Source organism: Phytophthora infestans, genomic scaffold, assembly GCF_000142945.1.
Source record: "Phytophthora infestans T30-4 supercont1.50 genomic scaffold, whole genome shotgun sequence".
Lineage (NCBI taxonomy): Eukaryota > Oomycota > Peronosporomycetes > Peronosporales > Peronosporaceae > Phytophthora > Phytophthora infestans.
This window is the reverse complement of record NW_003303709.1, coordinates 931,862-953,865: the sequence shown is the minus strand read 5'-3', so window position 1 is coordinate 953,865 and position 22,004 is coordinate 931,862. Positions and strand designations below refer to the sequence as shown.

The window sequence follows — 22,004 nt, the reverse complement described above, 5'->3', positions numbered from 1 at the left end:
TCGTCATGTTTTCTTTCTGAGAAAAGCACTCGGCAAAGAAACTGTTATCCCGAAACAACTTCTCAATCGTCGGTGGATATTGTCTTCTGTTAGGTTCTCGATAGAGTTCGAGAGCTCAAGTGACAACTGTGCGTCTATGGAATCTTTCGCTATTCGACGGGTTGTGGCGACGGATGATCGACCTTGGCACTCAAACCGCGCTATCAGACTCTCCTCACTCTACCCAGCCAGCTGAAGCGAGTTCATCCATTGAGAACAGCGAAGTCGAGGAGTCTGGCGTCCAGTCTGGTGAGTCTGGCACTCAGTCTGGTGAGTCTGGCACTCAGTCTGGCGAGTCTGGCACCCAATCTGGCAAACATCTTGAATCGAAAACCCGAGAGTTGACATCGACTCTTCGAGAAGTAGGGAATGATGAATTTCACGTAGCGAGCCCTCCTAGATCCCGCGGGCGCCCAGAGCAAACAGCGAAGTCGAAGAAAGCTGCTCGTAGAAAGAATGCCGCGATCGTCCAAGAGGACTCGGACTTGTACGCAGCGAATTTGAGCCTGGCTACTGTGCGAGATACTGTTAAAGGCGTGCCTACATACGATACATCTGCCGCTACCCTATCGCGATTCAAGCTGTATGAGCTCAGTAAAACTCCCAGGGCTCCAGTAGCCCACGAGAGAGCGAGCTTACCACCGGCGAAGAAAATATATCCTGTGGAATCCATAAACCGTGTATTTCGCAAAGACTTCATTGAGAAGTGCAGCGCCAAAGTCTCAGCCCTGCTGAAGAAACATAAAGATTCATGGAGTGTAAATCTAGGCGAGCACGAAATTGCGGCTAAAGTAATCGGTGTTGGAACATACACTACCGAGACGTTGGGTGTGATGAAAAAGTGGCACAGGGCGATGAAAAGCATACAACACGTGGACAAAGCTATAAACTGGATCGAGACTATTGATTTCACTCTACAGATGCCCGAGCATTCCAAGTTGATCCAGACCCATATATACTTGCTAAGCTGAAGGCCATCCCGCTTCTGTCCGTGCAGGTACAGTTAACGTACATTTATTGATACAATGGAATTACTAACGTTGATAGTATCTTCTTGAATATAGGCGGAAGCGCTCCGTCATGATTGATCTGACATGTAAAGACGTATTTGTCTACGACCCGATGAATTCCAGCTACGGAGTGAAGGTTCGCCCCCTTGCTGACAAATTGGTGATGATGCTACCAGACTTCGCCCCAAGAAAGTACCGAGTCCGAATGTACGAAAGTGATCTTGGAGTGCAGGTCAATAGCTACAATTGTGGCATGTACATGCTGTTAGCATTCGAATATTTGCCGGTGCAACTACTATGCGTGCGCTAAGTAGGAAGGAGTTGCAGTATCTACGCTATCGGTATCTATGCATGTGCATTTAGCTGAACAAGTTTTCAATGATTTGGTCTTTTGTTTGTGTGTGCCGACGACATGACTGCACTTTGTCTTGAAAGTTAGATATCCCCAGCGCAGTCTGCTGAATGTCTGGCAGATTTCAGTTTCGAAACTGCCAGACATCGAACTTCCGGTTATACGTATACTCCCGAAGACACATCAGCTGATGACGTATCCGGCTCTTCCTGAGTCTGGCAAACTCGGGCATGCTATCGGGTGTATTCTGGTGTAATTGTACTGTCTCTTGTTACCCAGTCTGGCTGAATAACGAGTGCTCTTTTGAAATGGGGGGATTGTGCAAAATACAGCATATATTAACAACAGATGTTAAGAACATTAACTGTTACAATAAAAAAACACCGGTGTTATTCAATGTTGTTCACATTGCAAAACGGTATTATTGAATGCTGCTGTGAAATCATGTCATTCTGTGTCAGGTTAAGCTCAATACAATGCACTTTGAAAGACTGCGATCGCCCCGCCTTTGTCGCTCAGCTTTTTCCTTCGGGGCGTCAAGTATGAGGCTCATGTTTTTGCGCTTCGTCTCCAGTACTTGCGCTATAATTTCTGGGGGGGCGTGCTCACTTGCAGCTAGGAATTGGATTGCATCGTAAAACACCTTGCGACGTTTGAAATATTGACGTTCGGAATCACTCGAACACCATTTCGCGCCGTGACGTGCTTCGAATTGCTGTACGGGGGTACAACCCGCAACCCCTTTCGTGTACTCTGTCCAAACTGCAATCACGGAATACAATCCTCGAGCAAGACGGTAGGTAATGGACCCGTCCAAATGCTCTGCCTGTTCGCTCGATTGTCCAGCCTGGCCAGGAGCTAAGACGAGTGAAATCGTCCGCCGACAAGCGAGATGACAAGCGTGTGTGTAGAGCGTAAATATTTTCGATAGCTGTCAGACGCAGCACTGTGCTTGCGAAGCTGCTTTCCGCCACGTTGATTAAAATAGGGAGAGTGGCACGTACCGTAGGGATCAATCCGGTGTCAGATGTCTTTTGGAGGCGCGCTAGTTGCTGATTAGCAAATATATGGTAGTCTGGTCTTGTGAATAGAGCGTGCTTCCAGATTGGATGCGTTGGATTAGCTATATGGAGGAGCACAGAGTCCTGAAGTACCACTTCCCGTAGATATGCGAGCAGACGCAAAAACCCTTTCCCTGCTATATTATGAATGTCTCCCTTGTCAAACAATGGTTGTAACGTGTCAATCCATGCCAGCACTACTCCTCGCAACGTTTCTGGTATAGAACTCTCAGCCCGAGGCAGAAAGAATGCCCCCCCCAATTTGCATTGAAACCTGCTAGCGCACAGACAACCTCACGCGGCAAAGTAGTCATATAACAGCCTTCCACTTTCTCGTTGCTCCATCTCCCACCCCTTCTTATGCTGGCCTCGGATGCGCCATTCGCTTTGGCGATGACGCACGAGCTAGTCGGCAAATGTGTGTCACCTGCAAGTTAAAATAAGGAAGAGTGTTAATCCATGTGATGTGAAAGCATGCGATTCAATGTGAATCTGTGGGATGCTAAACGCTGTTAACATCATAACATATTACACAAAGCTACATATTACCTTTTTGCTTGTGACACCGCACGCTTTCAGGGCCTTCTTCGGCCCGTTAGCTTGTGCGCTGTACGATATCTCGCGTTCCTTTATCTTGCCATCGATGAGCTGGATGTTGTACCACGATGATCGGACACGCATGTCCGGAAATGTCTCCCCAATTACATGGAACCGCCAAAGCAGGTATATGGCCAGGGCTCCAATAGGGACAGGATGACGTCGCGGTATCGGATACAGCCGCTGTATTCGATACGGCCAAACTGATTCATCTTGCCTTGGTTCAATTACAGCAAGCGCCGCCACGCACTTCGTTGGGCCTTAATTGAAAGCTCCCTGGAGAATAGATCGGGTAGCTGAAGTTCCCTCGTCGTCTCCCCCCTAGCCATAAGCGCGTGACCGAAGCGAATGTCAACTCGATCGTGAAGAGCCCTACCGTTGTTTTTCCATAAAGTATGCTGACACATTGCGTAGCTGGCCGACCGAGTACGTGTCCTGCACGGTACCTTTGCCACGGTCATCGAATTCTTCGCGCCGACGCGTTGCTCGTTTGCGCCTATGGGTGCGCAAGTACTCAGAAAGTGCCTTGCCGCACGGATGTGGGTGGGACCCAATACCGAGAGACTTTTGGATGCTGTAGGGGTCTACTAACGCCTTCATATACCATTCAATACCCTCCGCCGAGAGAGAATGACCGTACCGTCCTGCTTGCGCCGCGAGCCACGTGGACGCACCACCTCTTCGAGAAAAGGCAAGATCTTGCCCTCGGTCACGACACTTCCATCAACAAACTGACGGCCGTTGCACCACCTAGCCCACTCGCCCTGTTTGGGCTCGTAGCTGCGACGAGTGTTGCGTGTGCAGCACTTGAGACTGTCCACCACAACTTATTGGGCGGCGCTTTGCTCCGCAGCGCTGTTCTCGATGGCGAGATACGTGTTGGCTGCCATCGGTAAATTTTGAATGAATGGCTGCACAGGGGAGCGACCCCTCGCGCGTTTTCTCTCCTCGCCCCCTCTCCCGTAATGTCAAAACATGTTTTCACACTCGCTTGTCAAACGCTCAACAGTCGACCTCTACTTACCGATACTGTGCGTAGTCACCTAACCGCAGTCGACCACATTATGTATCAACTTTCTTTCACTTTAAAACAAAATGTATCGATTGTGACTCGCTGTGACAATAGAAAGCTTAAGAAGCTCAGAACGAAGCTAAAATCTAAGAATGTCTGATAAATTTTGTTGTTATTCGTTTCGTGTTATTGTCTGAGGGTGACAAGTTGCGTTGCGCTCTCAACAAAGAAACGGAATCAGTTGATAGCTAGTGTCAAATCTACGCCCTCCAAACGAGATGGAATCGGACAGCGACGACGACGTTCTCGAGTGCCGTCGCGTGGCAAGGGAGATGCTGGATGCCTCACGGATGAAACGACTACATGTGACTGGGAGACCGCTTCCAGACTTCGTTATCGGAGGCTGACGCTACTCTATGACTCAAAACCTCGGTTCTCGTTACTAGGTGTTCGATTTCATATCAGCGACGTCACCGACGGCACATGCCTGACCTTCTATAGATTCACCCACCGACAGCTTCGACGTTTACAAGCTTCGTTTGAGTTACCGGAAGTGATCGGGACAGGTTTGCACTCGCGTGCATGCTGTAGTGGGCTAGATGGCCTCTGTATCACACTTCACCGTCTAGCGTACCCTACAAGATGGATGCATATGGCTACAATCTACGGAAGGTGGCCAAGTGCTCTAAGTAGTATTTTCTACTTTGTCATCGGATTGATTAGTGAGAAGCGTGGTCAATTACTACTGGGGGACTTAGAATATGCTAGTTCTAGACTGCAAACGTTTAGTGAAGCTATTTGCAACCAAGGAGGCAAGCTAGACTGTGTTTGGGGTTTCGTGGATGGGACTGTACGGGGCATTTGCCGACCGGGAGGAGCTCGAGACCAGCTAAGTTTGCATTCCCACCACAAAAGAAAGCATGGGCTAAAATTCCAGAGCGTCGTCACTCCCGATGGAATGATCTTTCACCTTTACGGACCGTTGAAAGGGTGGAGGCATGTCGCTGTATTGTTGCGTCAATCGGGGCTAGAGGAACGCATAAGTGCGAATGAAAGATTTTGTGGCTACTTTATATATGTGGATCAAGCATATGGTCGAACGGACGCGTTTGTTTCGCCTTTTAAGGGATCAAGTCTGACACCAGCTCAAACTGCGATCAATGCCTCCACGGCGGAGGTCAGAGCCACGGTTGAATGGTCTTACGGTCAGGTAGTTAGCTTCTGGGCGGGTGTCGACTATAAGAGGAAGATGTACCTGGGTGGAGCTCCTGTGACGACACTTTACAAAGTTGTAATTGTATTAACAAATTGCTTTACCATTATGCGCGAGGGAAACAGCAACAGTAAATATTTGAGTTAGATCCACCGACGTTAACAAACTATTTTTCTCTTTCGCATTTGGCCCTTTGGTTCAGTTATCTTTCTTGGTAATAGCTTCAGCTAGCAACTTAAAGATCGACTCCATTTGAGCAGCTTGATTTTGCATATGCTGGTGTAGCATCTCCTGTTGCAGCCTCTGTTGCTCCAACTCATTACGACGCAGCTGTAGCTCCTCCTTATGAAGTTCGACCTTTTGTTCCTCCAGTTTACGTCGCTGGGATGCCTTGTAACGACGCACCAGCGTCACAGCCAGCGAAGGCCATGACGTTGGTACCAATGCGTCCTACTTTCTTCTATTTCCTTCCTTCTTGTCTTTGCTGACTGCCAACTGTCTTCTTAAGTTGCCAATGAGCGGCCAGGCAGACAAGCGCCTGACCGGAAGGCAATCACCATGTTTGGATGAGTATTGCCAAACATGGAATTTCATTGACAGTCATTATTTTTCATTTGAATTCACATTGAAGATTTTGACCCGGTTCAAATGAACCGCGGCTCACTACTACGCTACGCTACTTCAAGATTCGACTCAAGGACTACTTAGAATCTAGTATAGTGAAATGCATATATCTTACATAGGATACCAAGGGAATGCTAACAAGCACTTCCTCGTAACCTACAAACAACTAACGATTTCAATCTCACTTTCCAATTTACCTTCTTCGAGGCACATCAGCTGCCTCCTAAGCCTTACCTTCGAGTCCCCATCGTTGGACTCTCGCCGCCCTCCTCCGCTTCGCTCCTCACCACGCGACTCGTTCCTCGTCGCTGTTCCTCTGCGCCGTGCTCTCACCAGTCGTCACATGCCTCCTCCAGCTCGTTATCGAGCAACGTTGAAAAGCGGCGGTGCTTACTCCCACTTGGCTTTCCTGTATCACTCTACTGTCTTTCTGCAACTCGTTAAACACAAAATACATTCGTTAAACAATTTAATTTAGTTGAAAGATAATCACTTATACCTTTTTTTCTGCTGCCATCATGCGTCACTGCCCATCCGTCTCCAGTTCTTGGGCCATAGAAGCTGCTTCTTGCTTCTTGTTCTGATTTTGAGCGGCAGTGGCCTCCTTCAGTTGTAATAACTGCTCCAAAATGTCGTCGTTGTCCGTATGCACTTCGCTAAGTCCACTTGCAGATTCGTTTTGCTTCTTTTGGGCAGCAAATTTCTTTAAGAGAAGCGGTACGATCACGACACGCGCGTAAACCAAAGTTTTTGCCGCTAGAGAGCTGTTCATCTGATTGGCTACACCTTTCCACCCTCAGTTACTTCTTTTCGCTTAGCACCAAACGGTGGTGTAGCTAGAACCTCAGTCAGCAAGGCCTTGTCGCTGGAAGCGGTAAGGCGGGAGCGCTGCTCAAGTTCCACCACTTTTTCGCAGATAAGACCCTCGTCTTCAGACGCATGCGGGTGCTGTGCTTCTTCAACTTCTTCTGGGGCAGGTGAAGGTTCTCCTTGCCCAAGCTGGATAGATGCAGTAGCGCCATAGCCAAGCAGGTCGTCTTGGGAGCAGTCGCTATCTTCCATTAAGATGCAGCCTAGGGGAAGTTTCCGATGTGATTTGATTCGTTTCGTACAGTAAATTATTGTTTATGCTGTCATTTGGAATGTTCGTAACGAAAGTTTCCAACGAGAGTTTGTCGTTGCAAAAACTTGTAGTGTCACGAAGTTGTGGAGACGCACTTGTTTCCGCTTGAGTTGTAGTTGTAGGAACTTGACTTGAGTTGTAGCAGGAAAAAATGAGAATGAATTGAGTGTTTAAGCAAAGAGAAGGAAAGCATCTGCCCTGTAGCTAAACCTCAACTATGAATGCAACTTCAAGCACGATCTACGTCTGGTTGAACAGTAGAGCGAAACGGAGAGTGAAGGCTTGGAAAAAAGGTTGTGTAAGTAGATGCTGGAGTCAGGAGGGGCATCATCATGACAGTCTCTCCTCCGAAACAAGTCAGGGGTCACCAGAGCGCAATCTACGCGAAGTTGACTGTAGATCTTGTAGAAAATTGGTGATAAGCCCGCTTGCTTGTGTCAACTCGGACTCCGGCTCCCAGCTATCCTTGTTGTCACGACCGTACCAGCGGACTTTGTACTGAATAATGCCTTTGAGCACGCGACGATCTAGGATACGCTGCACCTGAAATCCCTCGTGACCCTCACAGGGAAGTAGTCGGAGAACATCGTTCAGCCGTCGTGGGTTGGCGTCGAACTCGTACGGTCGGAGATAAGAAATGTGGAACTCATTGTGCAGCTTGAGCCCGGGTGGGAGCTGAACCTGGTAGGTATCCGGTGTGGTAAGCTTCAACACGGGATATGGGCCGATGTATCGTGGAGCGAGTTTACGCTTGCCGGAAACGTAAAGATGATGCAAGTCAAGGTGAGTAGTATCAAGAAGAACTTGATCACCGGGAGCAAACTTGTAGTCGGGAAAATTGCGGTCATGAAAATACTTCATTGAAGCCTGAGCCTGCTCAAGTGAGTCCTTGCACTGTTGCAAAGCAACTTGTTGGTGCTGTACAAATTGCAGAGCTGCTCGTGAAGATGAAGGAATGGCCAAATCGGCGACGGAGCGAGGGTTGTACCCGATATCGGCCACAAAAGGCGACATGCCCGTGCTGGAATGGACACGTGCATTGTACGCAAATTCGGCCAGCGAAAGTAAGTCGTCCCAGTTGTCGTGTCGAGGATCCACAAATGCGCGCAGGTAGTCCGAAACAAAATGGTTGGTTTTTTCAGTCTGTCGTCGGTCTCAGGGCGAAAGGCCGAGCTCAAGCGCAACTGGGTCTGCTGAAACCCCATGAGTTGAGACCAGAATTTGGACGTGAACTTTGTATCACGGTCGGAGACAATGCTGACCGGTAATCCGTGGTGTTTCTGGTAGTTGTCACGAAAAAGCTAAGCTGCTTGCTGGACCGTACAGGTAGTAGTAGTAGGAATGAAGTGGGCTCGCTTCGTGAGTCGGTCTACGATGACCATGACAGCATCACACTTCGAACGACGGGCTTTAGGAAGGCCGGTAACAAAATCCATAGAAATCTCTGACCACCGATTGCGAGGAATTTTCAGCGGATGGAGCAATCCCGCTGGCCTGCGATGAGAAGCTTTTACTCGCTGGCACATTTCACAAGAACGAACGTAGCGTTTGACAGTCCGCTCCATGTGTGGCCAATAGAACTGCTCTTGGACAGCTAACAAAGTCTTTAAACAGCCAGGGTGTCCACTAGTAGCCGCGTTGTGCTTCTCAAATAGAATACTGTTTCTCAGGTCAGTATCGCTCGGTACACATACTCGCCGCGCGGAGGCAGGATCGGGCTGGAAATACAGGACTTTTTCTTCAACGAAAAAGTGTCGGATGTTGGCTCGAAGAGTTCGATTCAGCTGGACTGGCGGTGACTCCATTGGGTTCGTGCTGCAGTTGAGAAACTTGTACAGGTCGCCAAATACTTCATCTTCGCTGTACAAATTGACACATTGCTGAAGAATAGTAGGCCGACCCCGCATGTATCGAAGCTGGACCTCCTCGCTATCGAGATTTGCTTGAGTAGCTGTCAGCTGCCTCAGTAAATCTGCTCACACGAAGTGAGCTGACTCTGCGGGATGGAAGGATGGATTACGAGAAACCATGTCAGCGATCACATTTGTATCTCCAGGGATCCAGCAAAAAATAGGCCGAGCTCGTTCAGCCAACGTGCGAGCCTTTGAGAACACGTTTTATGCTCCAGGATACTCTGCAATGTTTTGTGGTCCGTATTGATGTAAAATGGTCGGTCCAGGAGATAAACCCGCCAAGTCCTCATGGCATGTAGTGCAGCCAAGAGCTCCTTTTCTCGGGTGGGATACATCAGTTCTGCCGACGTCATTTTTGTCCACCAAATGCGATAATGTGTTCGTTGCCCTCACTGTCGACTTGAAACAGATAGCCACCTACCGCAAAGTCACTGGCGTCCATACGCGCGTAAAAGTCGCGAGAAAACTCGGGATGTGCTAGTACTGGTGGTGAAGGCAAAACGGATTTCAGCTTGTGGAAGCACTCGAGCTGGTCTGGAGAGAAAGTAACCTTCTCGTGGGCAGATTTACCTCGGGTTGCGTCAGTGAGTGGAGCTGCCAATTCTGCGAAATTCTTGCAGAACTTCGAGACGTACACACATGTACCAAGGAAGGACTGAACCTGCTTCTTCGTCTAGGAACAGGTCATTCGCGAATGATGCGAACTTTGTCAGGGTCCATTCGAACACCGTTACGCCCGAAAAATCACTCAAGCAGGGGATCTCCGCAGAGCAAAACGTACACTTGGCCAGCTTCACGTAAAGTTCCTCCTCGACGCAGCGTTCTAGCACCCTATCCAGTGCATCCAGGTGCTCGGCGATGTCGACGTTCTTCGTAAAAACGAACAAGTCATCAAAATAGGCACGGCAGAACTTGGACTGGTCGCTGAAGATAGTCTGCATGAGCCGGTTGAACGCAGCTGGGCTGCTCGCCAGCCCCATCGGTGTCACTAAGTACTCAAACAGTCCATCAGGCGTCGAAAATGCCGTGTATGGGATGTCCTTTTCCCGAAGTCTGACTTGAAAAAATCCCCATAGCAAATCCATTGCCGAGAACCAGTGTGAGCCCGCCATCGCGTCGTAAATATCCTCCTTTCGTGGCACAGGAATCGCTGGAATGCGCAGCCTAGCATTAATCGCACGAAAATCATGCACAATTCTCCAGCCAACGGCCTTGCGCACGCAAAACGTCGGGGATGAGAACGCCGACGTTGAAGGGCGAATGATACCAGCCTTGAGCATTTCATCAGTCCATTCACGTATGGCTGCCTTCATGTCGTTACTAGGTCGGAATTGTTTACGAGCGATGGGGTTGTCGTCCACCAGTTCGATCTCGGCCTCGATATCCGTTGAGCGAGTGGGGGAACACTTGGGAGCTGACAGCGAAACACTTTATCCTTGTACTAGAGTAGTACAGACTCCGCGACGTGCCCTTTAAAATTGTCCCAGTCACTGGAAGCCTGTCGTTTAGCTTTATCGGACGGCTGCTCCAGCTGAGCCATAAAGCAGAAATCACCCTCAGCGCTCTTCATCTTCCGGAATTGCTTAGCACTGATCACCTTTGTCTCGCCATGCTTTGCCTCATAAGCGTGAGCTACGTAGTAACGTAGCGTGTCCTCGTGATTAGATCGTCCAACCGATCGATGTCCCATTCCACGTCGCCTGCCACCAATATGGCAAGCTGGGGTGGCTCGCACGCACTGCGTGAACGAGAGTGCCGCTGTAGTTCCACGACAACTGACCGCCCGCGACTTCCAATCAATGTCGGGATTAACTTCTACAAGCCATGGCATACCTTGTAGGACGTGTTTACCTTCCGGAATCTCCATCGCGAAAGCGTCCGTTGTGTACAGGAGCAAATCCATCCATTTACAACGTAAAATTTACAGTTTTCCGAGGAATCGCGATCCGCTGGTTGTTGCCGATAGTTATACGGAGAGGCTTTTTGTGTGAAGTCACCTTAAGCCCAAGCGATGTGCCACTTGCGGTGCTATCGCATTGAACGAAGCACCGTTGTCGATGAACATCTCAACCGAAGCGTTTAGAATGCGCCCCAATTGAGGCAAGTAGCAGTATAGATTTGTCGAACGCGACTTGCCATCATCTGAGTGATAACAAAGTCGCTTCGACGGGGCCACCGTAGCCAAAGTACTGCCATCTTTGACTACCGTTGTAGGCTCAGTGGGTTGCCACCCCACCGAGCCGTCTAGGTTTTTTGTTGATTGGCCCGCTGGTTCGTCTTGAGCTTGCGGCAGACGGCGCGTGTGTGACCAGGCTTGGCGCAATACTCACACACTCGGCCGGCGGCGTTTGTGGACGCCTGCTTTGTTTCTCCAGAGGAACTTGCGGTAGCAGGCGGCTTCGTGTTGTTTCCTTGGCCACCAGTGGCACTTGCTGTTTTGGCCTCGTTCTTTCGGTTGTTGAGGCCTGCCGTTGCGGTTTTGGCCGGGCGGGAGTCAGCGTAGCGGTGAGCGAGTTCGATAACGTCCTGCAGCGTCTTCGGCACATGTTGAAAGATGAAGCTGCTGACGTCTTCTGGTAAGTGCTGTTGGTAGTACCAACGTTTGACGAACGTCTTGGTCTAACTGCGAGGGTAAGTGTAGGAATCGCGACGTGTACTCTTGCTGGGACCCTGTGCGTCGAAGCTGGTGCAACTTTGACAGCACCTTGTGCTCGAAGTCGCTGTCGCGAAACCTCTCAAGAATATTGGCCTTAAAAATGGCCCATGTTGCTGGCTGGTTTCCGAGTGACATCTTAAAGTCGCGGAACCAGGTTTTAGCCGTGGGACCAAGGTTGGCAAATATCATGTCCACGAACACGGACGTGTTGCCCTCCATGTCCGATTGGCAATCGGCATAGTACTGCTCAGTACTGAAGATCCATAATTCTAGGTCATCAGTTGTCTGCCCGTTGAATGATGGAGGATTGCCCTTCTTCTTCTGCGAACGCTGCATTAGCACTTGCTGCTGTAGCATTTGCTGCTGCGTCTGCGTTTGCTGCGCGATAACTTGGCTCAGAAACTGCTGTTGCTGTTGCGTGCTCGTCAAGAAGGCCTGGAACATTTGCTGCAGCATGGCAACGCCATCCGGCGAACGGGTTGCTTGTTGAGTAGCTGGTGCCGCTTGCGTCCCAGTTGAGTTGGCATCTTGAGATGGAGCCGCTTCGGTCGGTGCACTTGCGGTGGCCGTTGCGTTCTCATCTCGCATCCGACGACGTTGTTGCCGGGGTCTTGGATTGGGGCTCCGATTGCGCATAACCATGCTTTCGAAGTCGCCTAGAATCGCTTCAATAGATTTAAAACTGTCACGAAGTTGTGGAGACGCACTTGTTTCCGCTTGAGTTGTAGTTGTAGGAACTTGAGTTGAGTTGTAGCAGGAAAAAAATGAGAATGAATTGAGTGTTTAAGCAAAGAGAAGGAAAGCATCTGCCCTGTAGCTAAACCTCAACTATGAATGCAACTTCAAGCACATCATGAACACGATCTACGTCTGGTTGAACAGTAGAGCGAAACGGGGAGTGAAGGCTTGGAAAAAAAGATTGTGTAAGTAGATGCTGGAGTCAGGAGGGGGTATCATCATGACATGTAGCTTAAAGGCTCTAATGTCACAGCTTGACCGTCGACACAGTCGAGTTTTGGCACCGAGCTTGCCATCTTCAAGCAAACATGCAGAGCGAGTTGCCCATCTCTTTTGAAGCTTTTTGAAGAGAATTATGCGACCGTGCTCTGCAGAATTCAATGTTCCTCCACGAGAAGATGTCTGCCATGTAAGTTTCGGTCAACATTTTCTGTTGTCCAATGAATCATTGACAATGATACTGATACAAAAGCTCGCTTCCGACAGCGATTAATTGGAATAAAATGCTACTTCAGAAGTAGTACACTTGGCTTGTATCGATCTAATCATCCTTCACATTCATAGTGTAAGATGTTAAGGAGTTTAGTTGAATGTTCTCTATCAAATACACCATCAATTAGCTTTAACGCAGCTCGCACGTACGCTACTACAAAATACTACTACACTTCACTACTTCACTTCTATCGGCCATACACTTCTGTTGTGTGAGATATCAACGAGTTCAATCCTCGTTGATGTGCACATCACTCGTCGAGTACTGGCAAAGCTTGCCCGACGGACCGTCGCCCACGTTCGACGGCGTCTTGCTGGCCTGCGACCACTGACACACTTTGACGTTCTTCTTGCCGTCCGTCGTCTTGACGAAGATGTTCTTGAGCGTGGCCTGGTCGTTGTTGTTCTTGTTGACAGTGACGACGCTCACGAGCGGGTCGATGGCGTACACGTTCTCCACCGTCACCTTACGGGGAATGTTGCCGCACGTGCCGCACGAACGGTAGAGCTTGTCGAACTCCTGCGCGAAGAAACCCTTGATCTTGACGGTGCCGTAGCCGTTGTGCTGTACCACCTTGTCCTCGGCGTAGCGGGCGCCGCAGTTGGTCACGGTCGTCACGCTGGACGCCGAGCCACCCTTGATGCTCAGCGCGTCCTCGCACACGTCATCCCACCACACGTTCTCAATGGTGCAGTCGTGGTAGTCGCAGTGCACGCCCTCCTTCTGGTTCTTGCCGATGATGGCGTTCTTCAGAGTGCCGCCAGCCTCCACGAGGAAGACGGCCGTGTCCTTCTGGCCCTCACCACCCGAGCACGTGATGTCCGAGCGCTCGAAGATCTGCATCTTGCCATCGAACACCTCGCCGGCCTTGATCGTGTACGGCTTCTTGTAGCGGACGATGCCCGTGCTGGCCGGCCACGTGCCGTCCGGGACGGAAGCCGTCGTGTTCTTGACGGTCTGCTGGATGGTCTGCTCGACATCCTCAACGTTCTCCTCAGCGGTGGGGGCCGTGGTCAGGGGGGTCTTCGACTTCTTGGAAGGCTTCATGGTGGGCGTCGGCGTGGCTTCCGTCTGCGTGACTGAGTCACCGTCATCGGTCTGCTCCTCTTGCGACGAAGGAGTCGTGGCTGCCTCGGAAATGTCCTCGTTGATGTGCACGTCGCTCTCCGAGTACTTGCACAGAGGGTTGGACGGACCGTGGCCCAGCATCTTGGGCTCACCGTTGGCGTTACCCTGCGACCACTGGCACACCTTGACGGTGGGCTTGCTCGACTTGACCCAGACGTTGCGGAGTGTGGCCTGGTCGCCCCAGTTCTTGTTGACCGTCACGATGGCGTTGGTCGGGTTGAGGACGTACGTGTTGGACGCGGACACCTTCTTGGGTCTGTTGCCACAAGTGCCGCACGAACGGTAGAGCTTGCTGATGTCCTCGCCGTAGAAGCCGTCGATGTCGACCGTACCGAAGCCGTTGTGCTGGATGACCTTGTCGTCGGCGTACCGGGCCCCGCCACCGATGACCTTGGTCACGCTGGACGCCGTTCCGCTCTTGACACTGAGGGCGTCCTCGCACACGTCATCCCACCACACGTTCTCGATTATGCAGTCGTGCTTGTCGCAGTGCACGCCCTCCATTTGGTTCTTGCCGATGATGACATTCTTGAGGTGGCCGCCGGCCTCGACGTTGAACACGGCCGTGTCCGCCCCGCTTTCGGATTGGCCCTCGCACGACACGTCGGAGCGCTCGAACGTCTTCATCTTGCCGTCGAAGACCTCGCCAGCCTTGACGACGTAGGCCTTTGAGTACTGCACGGTGCCCTTGCTGGCTGGCCACGACCCGTTCGGCAAGGAAGCCGAGGTGGCAACCGCCAGGAGGAGAGCCGCAGACGTCACGAACGGCGAGAAAGACTTAACCATCGTGGATTGGTGTGAAGGGTTTAGCCAAGTTGTTGCCCGAGAGGAGGCGAATTGATTAATGAGCCAAAGCCACTTAATCGCTTTAGACACTGCGATCATCAAGGAGTCATGGCCGTGTGTACGCTTCCACGACTCCGCGGCCCTAGTGTTGCTGCAACTATTGAAGGTGAGGCGAGGAAGGTGGAGGAAGAAGGAAGAAAAAAGAGATGTGATTGAATTTTATGAGTCTGTCTTCAGAGAGTTTCCTGGCACCATTGATTTATCTTTCCTGTAAAAGGTGATGTATCGACTTATGCAGGACTGGGTCCAGAACATATGTTGTATTGTAAGACATTTTGTACAATAACTTGTACGCTATGTCACCAATTAGGACACATCATTGACAGCCTCTCTGTGTCCCAAGTTGGGGGCAGTTCTTATCCCAGATATTGCAGCTGATTTGCATTCAAGACGTTGAGGACTTTGACTTAAATTACTACTTCGAGGATAATCGACTGTTTCTTGCGGTAGTGAGCTGCTAGAAAGTATGTCTATACCTTTCCGAAGGTCGCAAAGTTCTTTACCGTCGTGCAGTTCAAGTATCAGTGAAATACGCTTGCTTTCTCTTCCGTATCGTTCTCGTTGAGTGCATTAGGTGTTCATTTCCTGATCTTTCAACTTTTGCACAGGTGCAGTTTTCTTCTGATTTGCATGCAAGTATTGAAGGTGCAATCCTCAAGGGAGCGAGACTTAGTGCGATGCGCGCCTGACGCTATAGTCTGGGCTAGCTCTGAGTGAACTTGTTTCACTCGGTAGCGAATCGTCTCCACTGGTCTCAATAACCTTGGGTTTTGTCATATTGATTTACTGCAATCAATATTTTGCTGCTATGGTTCATGTGATTTGCACAGTACTAATATACTATCGTTTGTATACAGAGATGCCTGTCAGTCTTCGCACATCAGTTTTGTGCCAACATCAAGAGATGCTGTCGGACCGGTACTCAATGTGCGGTCTCTTATCGATCAGCAACGCTCTTCAAACTAGGGATTTTATCACCCCAGCCATGTTGCGGCCTATTTTGGCTCGGTTGGTAGAGGTGAGCCCAAGTGTGGATTATGGACATCCACGCTACGGTGCCTACACTATGGATGCGTTGCAGAAGGGCTTGCAGAAGCGGCGGAAACAGCTGATTTACCTGAACACAAAGTCGGGGCTCAAGAGCAGATCCAAGCGACCTGCCTCCATCGTGCTGAGTCGAAAATGCTCTGCTGGTTATAGGTAGGCGGCCTGGGCAACGAGCAGGTACATGGCATTGTATCGCTCGTGCCTGGGTTGGTAACAAGTTTGTGTTCATCGATTCCGACACCTATCACTTCTTCCCTAACCGGGAGGAGCTTTTGACAAGTTTCTTTGAGACAGTAGATGGTGTGTACTCAATTGAGGACATTCCTCCTGCTAATCTTTAAGATTTAAATAATACGTATTTACTTTTAACAAAACTTGGTGCTGTATAAATTTTACATATCGATTAGTATTTTTCTTTTCCTTTTTTTCTTTTTCTTATTTTTGTATATGTGTCTTACATAGTGACCCTCTTAGATTTATAAAAAGGGGTTTTGATAGTGCTTTTGTAAAAATGTCTGCTACCATTTCTTTGGTGTTGCAGTACATAATTTCAAATTCTTTTCGCTCTACTTTTTCTTGTACAAAGTGATACCGAATGTCAATGTGCTTGCTTCTGCCATGCAGTTCTGGGTTGTAGGAAAGTTTAATACAACTTTGATTGTCCTCAAATAGGGTAATAGCATGTGAGCTTTCGTGTTTAAGCTCTACTAAAAGAAGCTTTAAGAAAATAACTTCTTGCATGCAGTGACATAGGGCTATGTATTCTGCCTCTGTTGTGGACAGAACTACGGTGTGGTGCTTTCTCGATTGCCATGAAATTGGGCTTCCACACATATATGCGATATAGCCTCCCACAGATCGTCGTGTGTCTGGGCAATTGGCGTAGTCTGCGTCGGAGTATGCAGTGAGATAATGCTTTGACTTATACTGCTCTAGATTTTGCTTTCCACCAAGGGTGATGCCAAGATTGCGCGTACCGTTTAAGTACTTCAATCCTCTCTTAACAGCATTCCAGTGAGGTTTTCCTGGGTTCACCAGGAATTGACTGACTTCTCGTAGAAAATATGCGAGATCAGGTCTAGTTCCCATCATTAAGTACATGAAGCTACCAACTGCCTCTCTGTACGGGATCGCTTTCATCTCATGTTTTTCTTCTGGCGTTTGGGGGCACATGGCCTCCGTCAGCTTCACACTGGGATCAGCGGGTGTACCAACCGGGTGTGCATCAAGATGAGAGAAGCGATCCAGGACTTTGGTAGCGTACTTCTCTTGGTGGATGAAAATGGTTCGGTCCGTACGGTTGCGTATGATTGACCAGCCTAAGATGTATTGAGCTTCACCGAGATCAGACATTTTGAAGCGCTGCTTGAGAGCGTTCTTTATGTTGTTAATGATATCAAGCGTAGTGGCTATGATGAGGAGGTCGTCCACATAGACTAGAATGTAGCATGTAGCTCCATCCACAACTCCAATGAAAACGCATTGGTCTTTGATGAGTTTGTGGAATTTCATGGTGAGAAGAAAAGAGCACAGGTAAGATACCAGATCCGAGGTGCCTGCTTGAGACCATATAGGCTCTTCAAAAGCTTGCAGACTAAGTGCTCTTTTCCACGAACAGTAAACCCTTCAGGTTGCAGCATGTAAATTTCCTCATCGAGGTATCCGTTCAGGAAAGCGGTTTTAACATCCATTTGATGGATCTCAAGGTCAAGGAGTGCTGCAATCGTCAGTAAAAGTCGCAGCACTTCCATGCGGATCACTGGAGAGAATATCTCATCGTAGTCAACGCCATACTTTTGCAAAAAACCTTTTATTACCAGGCGGGCTTTATAGCGCTCAATACTGCCGTCTCCATTGTATTTTACAACGAATACCCATCGACACTGTAGGGCCCTTCTCCCTATCGGTAGTTTTGTGAGGACCCACGTTTTGTTGTCAATCAATGATTTGTATTCACAAATGGCTGCCTTCTCCCATGGTTGTGCTTCTGGTAGTTTCTGGGATTCTAGGAACGTCTTTGGTTCAGATATGTGTCTGATAGCCAATAGAGCGTAGATATGAGTGAGGTGCTCTTTTCGTTCGTTAATGTCGAGTGGATCATCAAGTAGACACGAGTGTTCATCCTCGTTCTGAGCGTTCGTTTTGTGTTTGACTTTCTTCATCTTTACTACTACTTCCGCGGCAAGCGCATTGACGCTGCGTTTTAGTAGTGAGGCTATTGGAGGTAGCAATTGTGGTGTTGGTAGCGACGGTGATAGCGTCGGTGCGGGGCCATTTTGGACCGAGATTGCTGGTGTATTGAGGAATTCCAAGTGTGGGAACTCGTCTTCTCTAAACACAACATCCCTGCTGTAGATAACACGGTTTTCTTTCGTGTCAAGGAGTCTATATCCCTTTTTGTTTGATGGGAGTCCTAAGTACATGCACTTCTTAGCACGTGGTTCTAGTTTTGTGCGGTGTATCTCAGGGATGTGAGCGTACGCAGTACACCCAAACACTTTGATGTAGTGCGCGGATGGTTTTCGCTTGAACCATTTCTCGTATGGGGTGACCTTATCGGTTACCGAGCTGGGAGTAATGTTCAGAAGGTCAGCAACGTGTTTGACGCATTCTCCCCAAAGAACCTGCGGTAGGTTACCATCAATGAGGAAAGCCCTGGTTCGTTCGAGTAGTGTACGCATGCGCCTCTCTGCAACTCCATTTTGCTGGGGCGTGTACGCATTTGTAAATAGTGCGTGCGTATTGTACTTCTGAAAAATAATTTTTCCAAGTTTCTCATATTCTCGGGCATTGTCGCTTTGAAGATGTCTAACTTCTTCATCGTGTATGTTCTCATTGAACTGGAGTTCGCCTACATCAGCGCGAAAAACGTTTTGTGCTTTCTTGCGAAAATCTTCATAGCATTCGTACAGCTCAGACTTTCGCTTGATGATGTAGATGAACATGTACCGTGAGTAGTCATCTATAAAGGTCAGAAAATATTGACACCCCGAGAGTGTGGGGACGGGTAATGGACCAGCCATATCAGAATGAACTTTTTCAAGAGGGAACTTTGCCCGTTCAACGGTACGTTTATTGAATGGGTTACGATGGGCCTTGGCGTATGTGCAGGAAGAGCAAAAGTAGTCTTTCTTGGAATCAAAGTCCTTCAGGCCCATGTCCATGACAGTGTTGGCTTTAGCCAGATCCTGCATAATGCGAAAGTTAGGATGACCCATTCGTTTATGCCAAAGTAACACATTATCAGGCTTACCTGAAGTGGCCACATGGGCTACCTGACTTGAGGTTGCCGGGATCGCTTGAAACTGGTAGAGTCGAGTCCCTTCACCAATTTTGGCTTCAAATTTGGTTCGGCTAGCGAAGAACAGAACGCACTTCTTGGCGTTGGGGAAGTTGATTTTGAAATCATCTTCGACGGCTTGGCGCACGAAGAGTAGGTTGAACTTCAGCTGGGGCGCATATAGCACGTTGGCCAAGGATATTTCTCGTTCCTTTCCCTTCGTGTCCTTGATTGTCATCTTGACATCACCAGTTCCTTTTATCGGAATCTGGTGATTGCCGCCGACAGTGATTGACTTGCCAGCACTTGGGATCAGCTTCTCAAACCACTTCGGATTGGACGTAACGTGGCGAGTGCAGCCTGAGTCGACAGTCCACACTGGGTCATGCTCCGCATCTTGGGCGGTGAGACTTACAGCCTCTGTTTCTTGTCTGAGGTCCAGAGTGGTGATGGCTATGATTCCATACTCGTTGTCGGAGTCGGTGTCCTTGCGGCGACCGTGGAATTTATTGTGACTCTTGGATTTTCCAGATGTATTCTTCTGGTTGCCGTTCTGGCTTCTGTTTCGATTGCTGTTCCGCTTGCTCTTGTAGTCATTCCGATTTTGGCTTCGTGACTTGCCGCCAAAACCGTCCTTGTAAGGATGCTGTCGAGCTTGATTGGACGAAGGTTTCAGCTTAAAGTTGGCGGGAAGCACCGTTCCTGCCTTTACCTGACCATTTTGTAGGTGGCGCTGTAGAACATAGCAGTCGACAGTATCGTAATTGGTGCGCAGGCAGTATGTACAGCTCATCGTTGAGATGAGAGCCTTGCTCTCTTGATAGGGAGCTTGAACCAAGGTTGGTTCAGGTGCTAAAGCCTGTAGGGCCTGCTCGTTTCGAGTTTCCCACGATTCGGGTGTTTCTTGTTTGAGCGTGTAGCGGTTTTTCGCCAGTTCATGCTGCACCTTGGCCTCGATGTGACGCTTTAGCTCTTCGCAGGGAATGAATTTCCTGCTACCCTTCCAGACCGATAGTTGCTGCTTCCATTTTCCAGGTAGCGCATGGTACAAGTAGAGTGACTTCTGTTCGTCACTGAGCACACTGTTTGTGGCTTCGGAGGCAACCTTCATGGCAGATTCGATGTCAATTATGAACCCCGTAAGGTCTGAACCTTCTTCATACCTCAGTGCCATCAGGTATGATAGCACATGATACGGGTCGCCGTGAATGGCAGCACCTTCGTACTTGCTACAGATCGTCTGGAAGATCTCAAACGCAGTAGTCTTGTCCTTGACCATGAGAACATGTTGGTCATCGATGGTCTTGATAAGGAAAGCTTTTGCTTTTGCCTCGTTGAGTCGAAGCTTTTTCGAGCTCAGCCTCTGGCTTTTAGCCTTCAGCTTCTCTGCTCGCTTCAGTTCATCCCGCTTCTGAGCAGTGAATGACTGGATAACGGGGGGATTCTCCTGCCCCATTTCCACATCGCCGTCGTCTCCGGCTGTGGGTGCATCCGAACTTGCGGAGCTGGCATCAGAGGAGGACTCGCTCGGTGAGGAGCCTACTATTTCGTCGGCCTTGGGAGCACCGGCAGCATCAAGCGCGGCGGACATGTCGTTCATGTCGGACAGTGCCGGGTTGAGCTCTTCATCGGAGTCGAACTCGTAGTCGGAGTCACCGGTGTAGTCGATACGCTCGACGTAGCCGAGAAGGTTCTTTCCTTCGAGGGCGGCAGTGACGCGGGTCATCCAGATGATGAAGTTCCGGCCATTGAGGCGCGGAAACTCGCGGTCGTCAGCGGTGGAGGCTTGCGTTGAGCTCATAACCTATTGAAGGTGAGGCGAGGAAGGTGGAGGAGCTTGAGTAGAAGGAAGAAAAAAGAGATGTGATTGAATTTTATGAGTCTGTCTTCAGAGAGTTTCCTGGCACCATTGATTTATCTTTCCTGTAAAAGGTGATGTATCGACTTATGCAGGATTGGGTCCAGATCATATTTTGTATGGTAAGACATTTTGTACAATAACTTGTACGCTATGTCACCAATTAGGACACATCATTGACAGCAACGACACTGTCGTGGCATACTGTATGGTGGACACAGTCTCCTTTGCAAACTCTATTCAGTATCGTACAACCGCAAAAATCGGGTGTTCCAGGTGTTTTCCGGGTGTCATGCTGCTGGTTGCGGTTTGCGGCCGGTGGAACAAGTGTTGGCTCTTTTCGCTTGCGTGTCAAATCGGTGACGATAGATCTCATCTGTGAACTTGACATGGCCAGTCAATGCGTTGGAGGCGACTTACGCTTTTTGCTATTCGAACGGTGCCGCTGTCATTTGCTACGTGGCGTCGCACCGGGACGGGGTGCGTTTAACAACTGGAAGTACAGTGGATTATAATAAGTCCAGCCGACATTCATTATTAAACAAGTATAGTCATGCTGTTTTGTACCAGAAATTCCGTGCGCTAAGGACCTGAGCCCCGCGCATCCAGCAGGTGCATGCTATAAAGCCGATGAGGATTACTCTCGGGTCGGCCGGTCAGGCCGGTACGAAAAAAAGCGATGCCGCATTCGTCGTGACGCTGTTCGTCCTAAGAGCGTAGTCCAAATGAAGAAGGTGGTGACTTTTGCCGGTAATGACTTTTGGGGGATAGAAAAAAGTAGGCACAAGAAGTCATCTCCTTGTCCAAGTCTCGGAAAAGTTGGTGCAATGACTTCTTTGCCTCAGCCTTGTTAAGAGCATATCCTCTTGCACAGGTTTCCTTTCGGTCATGCTGCTTGGAAGGGTTTACTTTGTATTATGCTGTTCGAGAGGTTTCCTCTCGACTGTCGCCGTAAGGCTTGTCACTCTTGCTTCGTGCGCGTGCCGCTCTTCACCAGCGCTGTTGCCCAGCGAA

At 49.4% G+C, this 22,004-nt stretch overlaps 1 protein-coding gene across 1 annotated transcript; it reads right to left on the bottom strand.

The window, feature by feature from the left end:
• Positions 1-13,256: 13,256 nt before the first annotated feature.
• Positions 13,257-14,463, bottom strand: PITG_17210 (polysaccharide lyase, putative; the record flags this gene model as incomplete). The annotated part of the gene is made up of 3 exons (XM_002897042.1): positions 13,257-13,284; positions 13,328-13,791; positions 13,990-14,463. 3 exons carry the CDS (start codon positions 14,461-14,463, stop codon positions 13,257-13,259), a joined length of 966 nt encoding a protein of 321 aa, XP_002897088.1.
• Between the last annotated feature and the right edge of the window lie 7,541 nt (positions 14,464-22,004).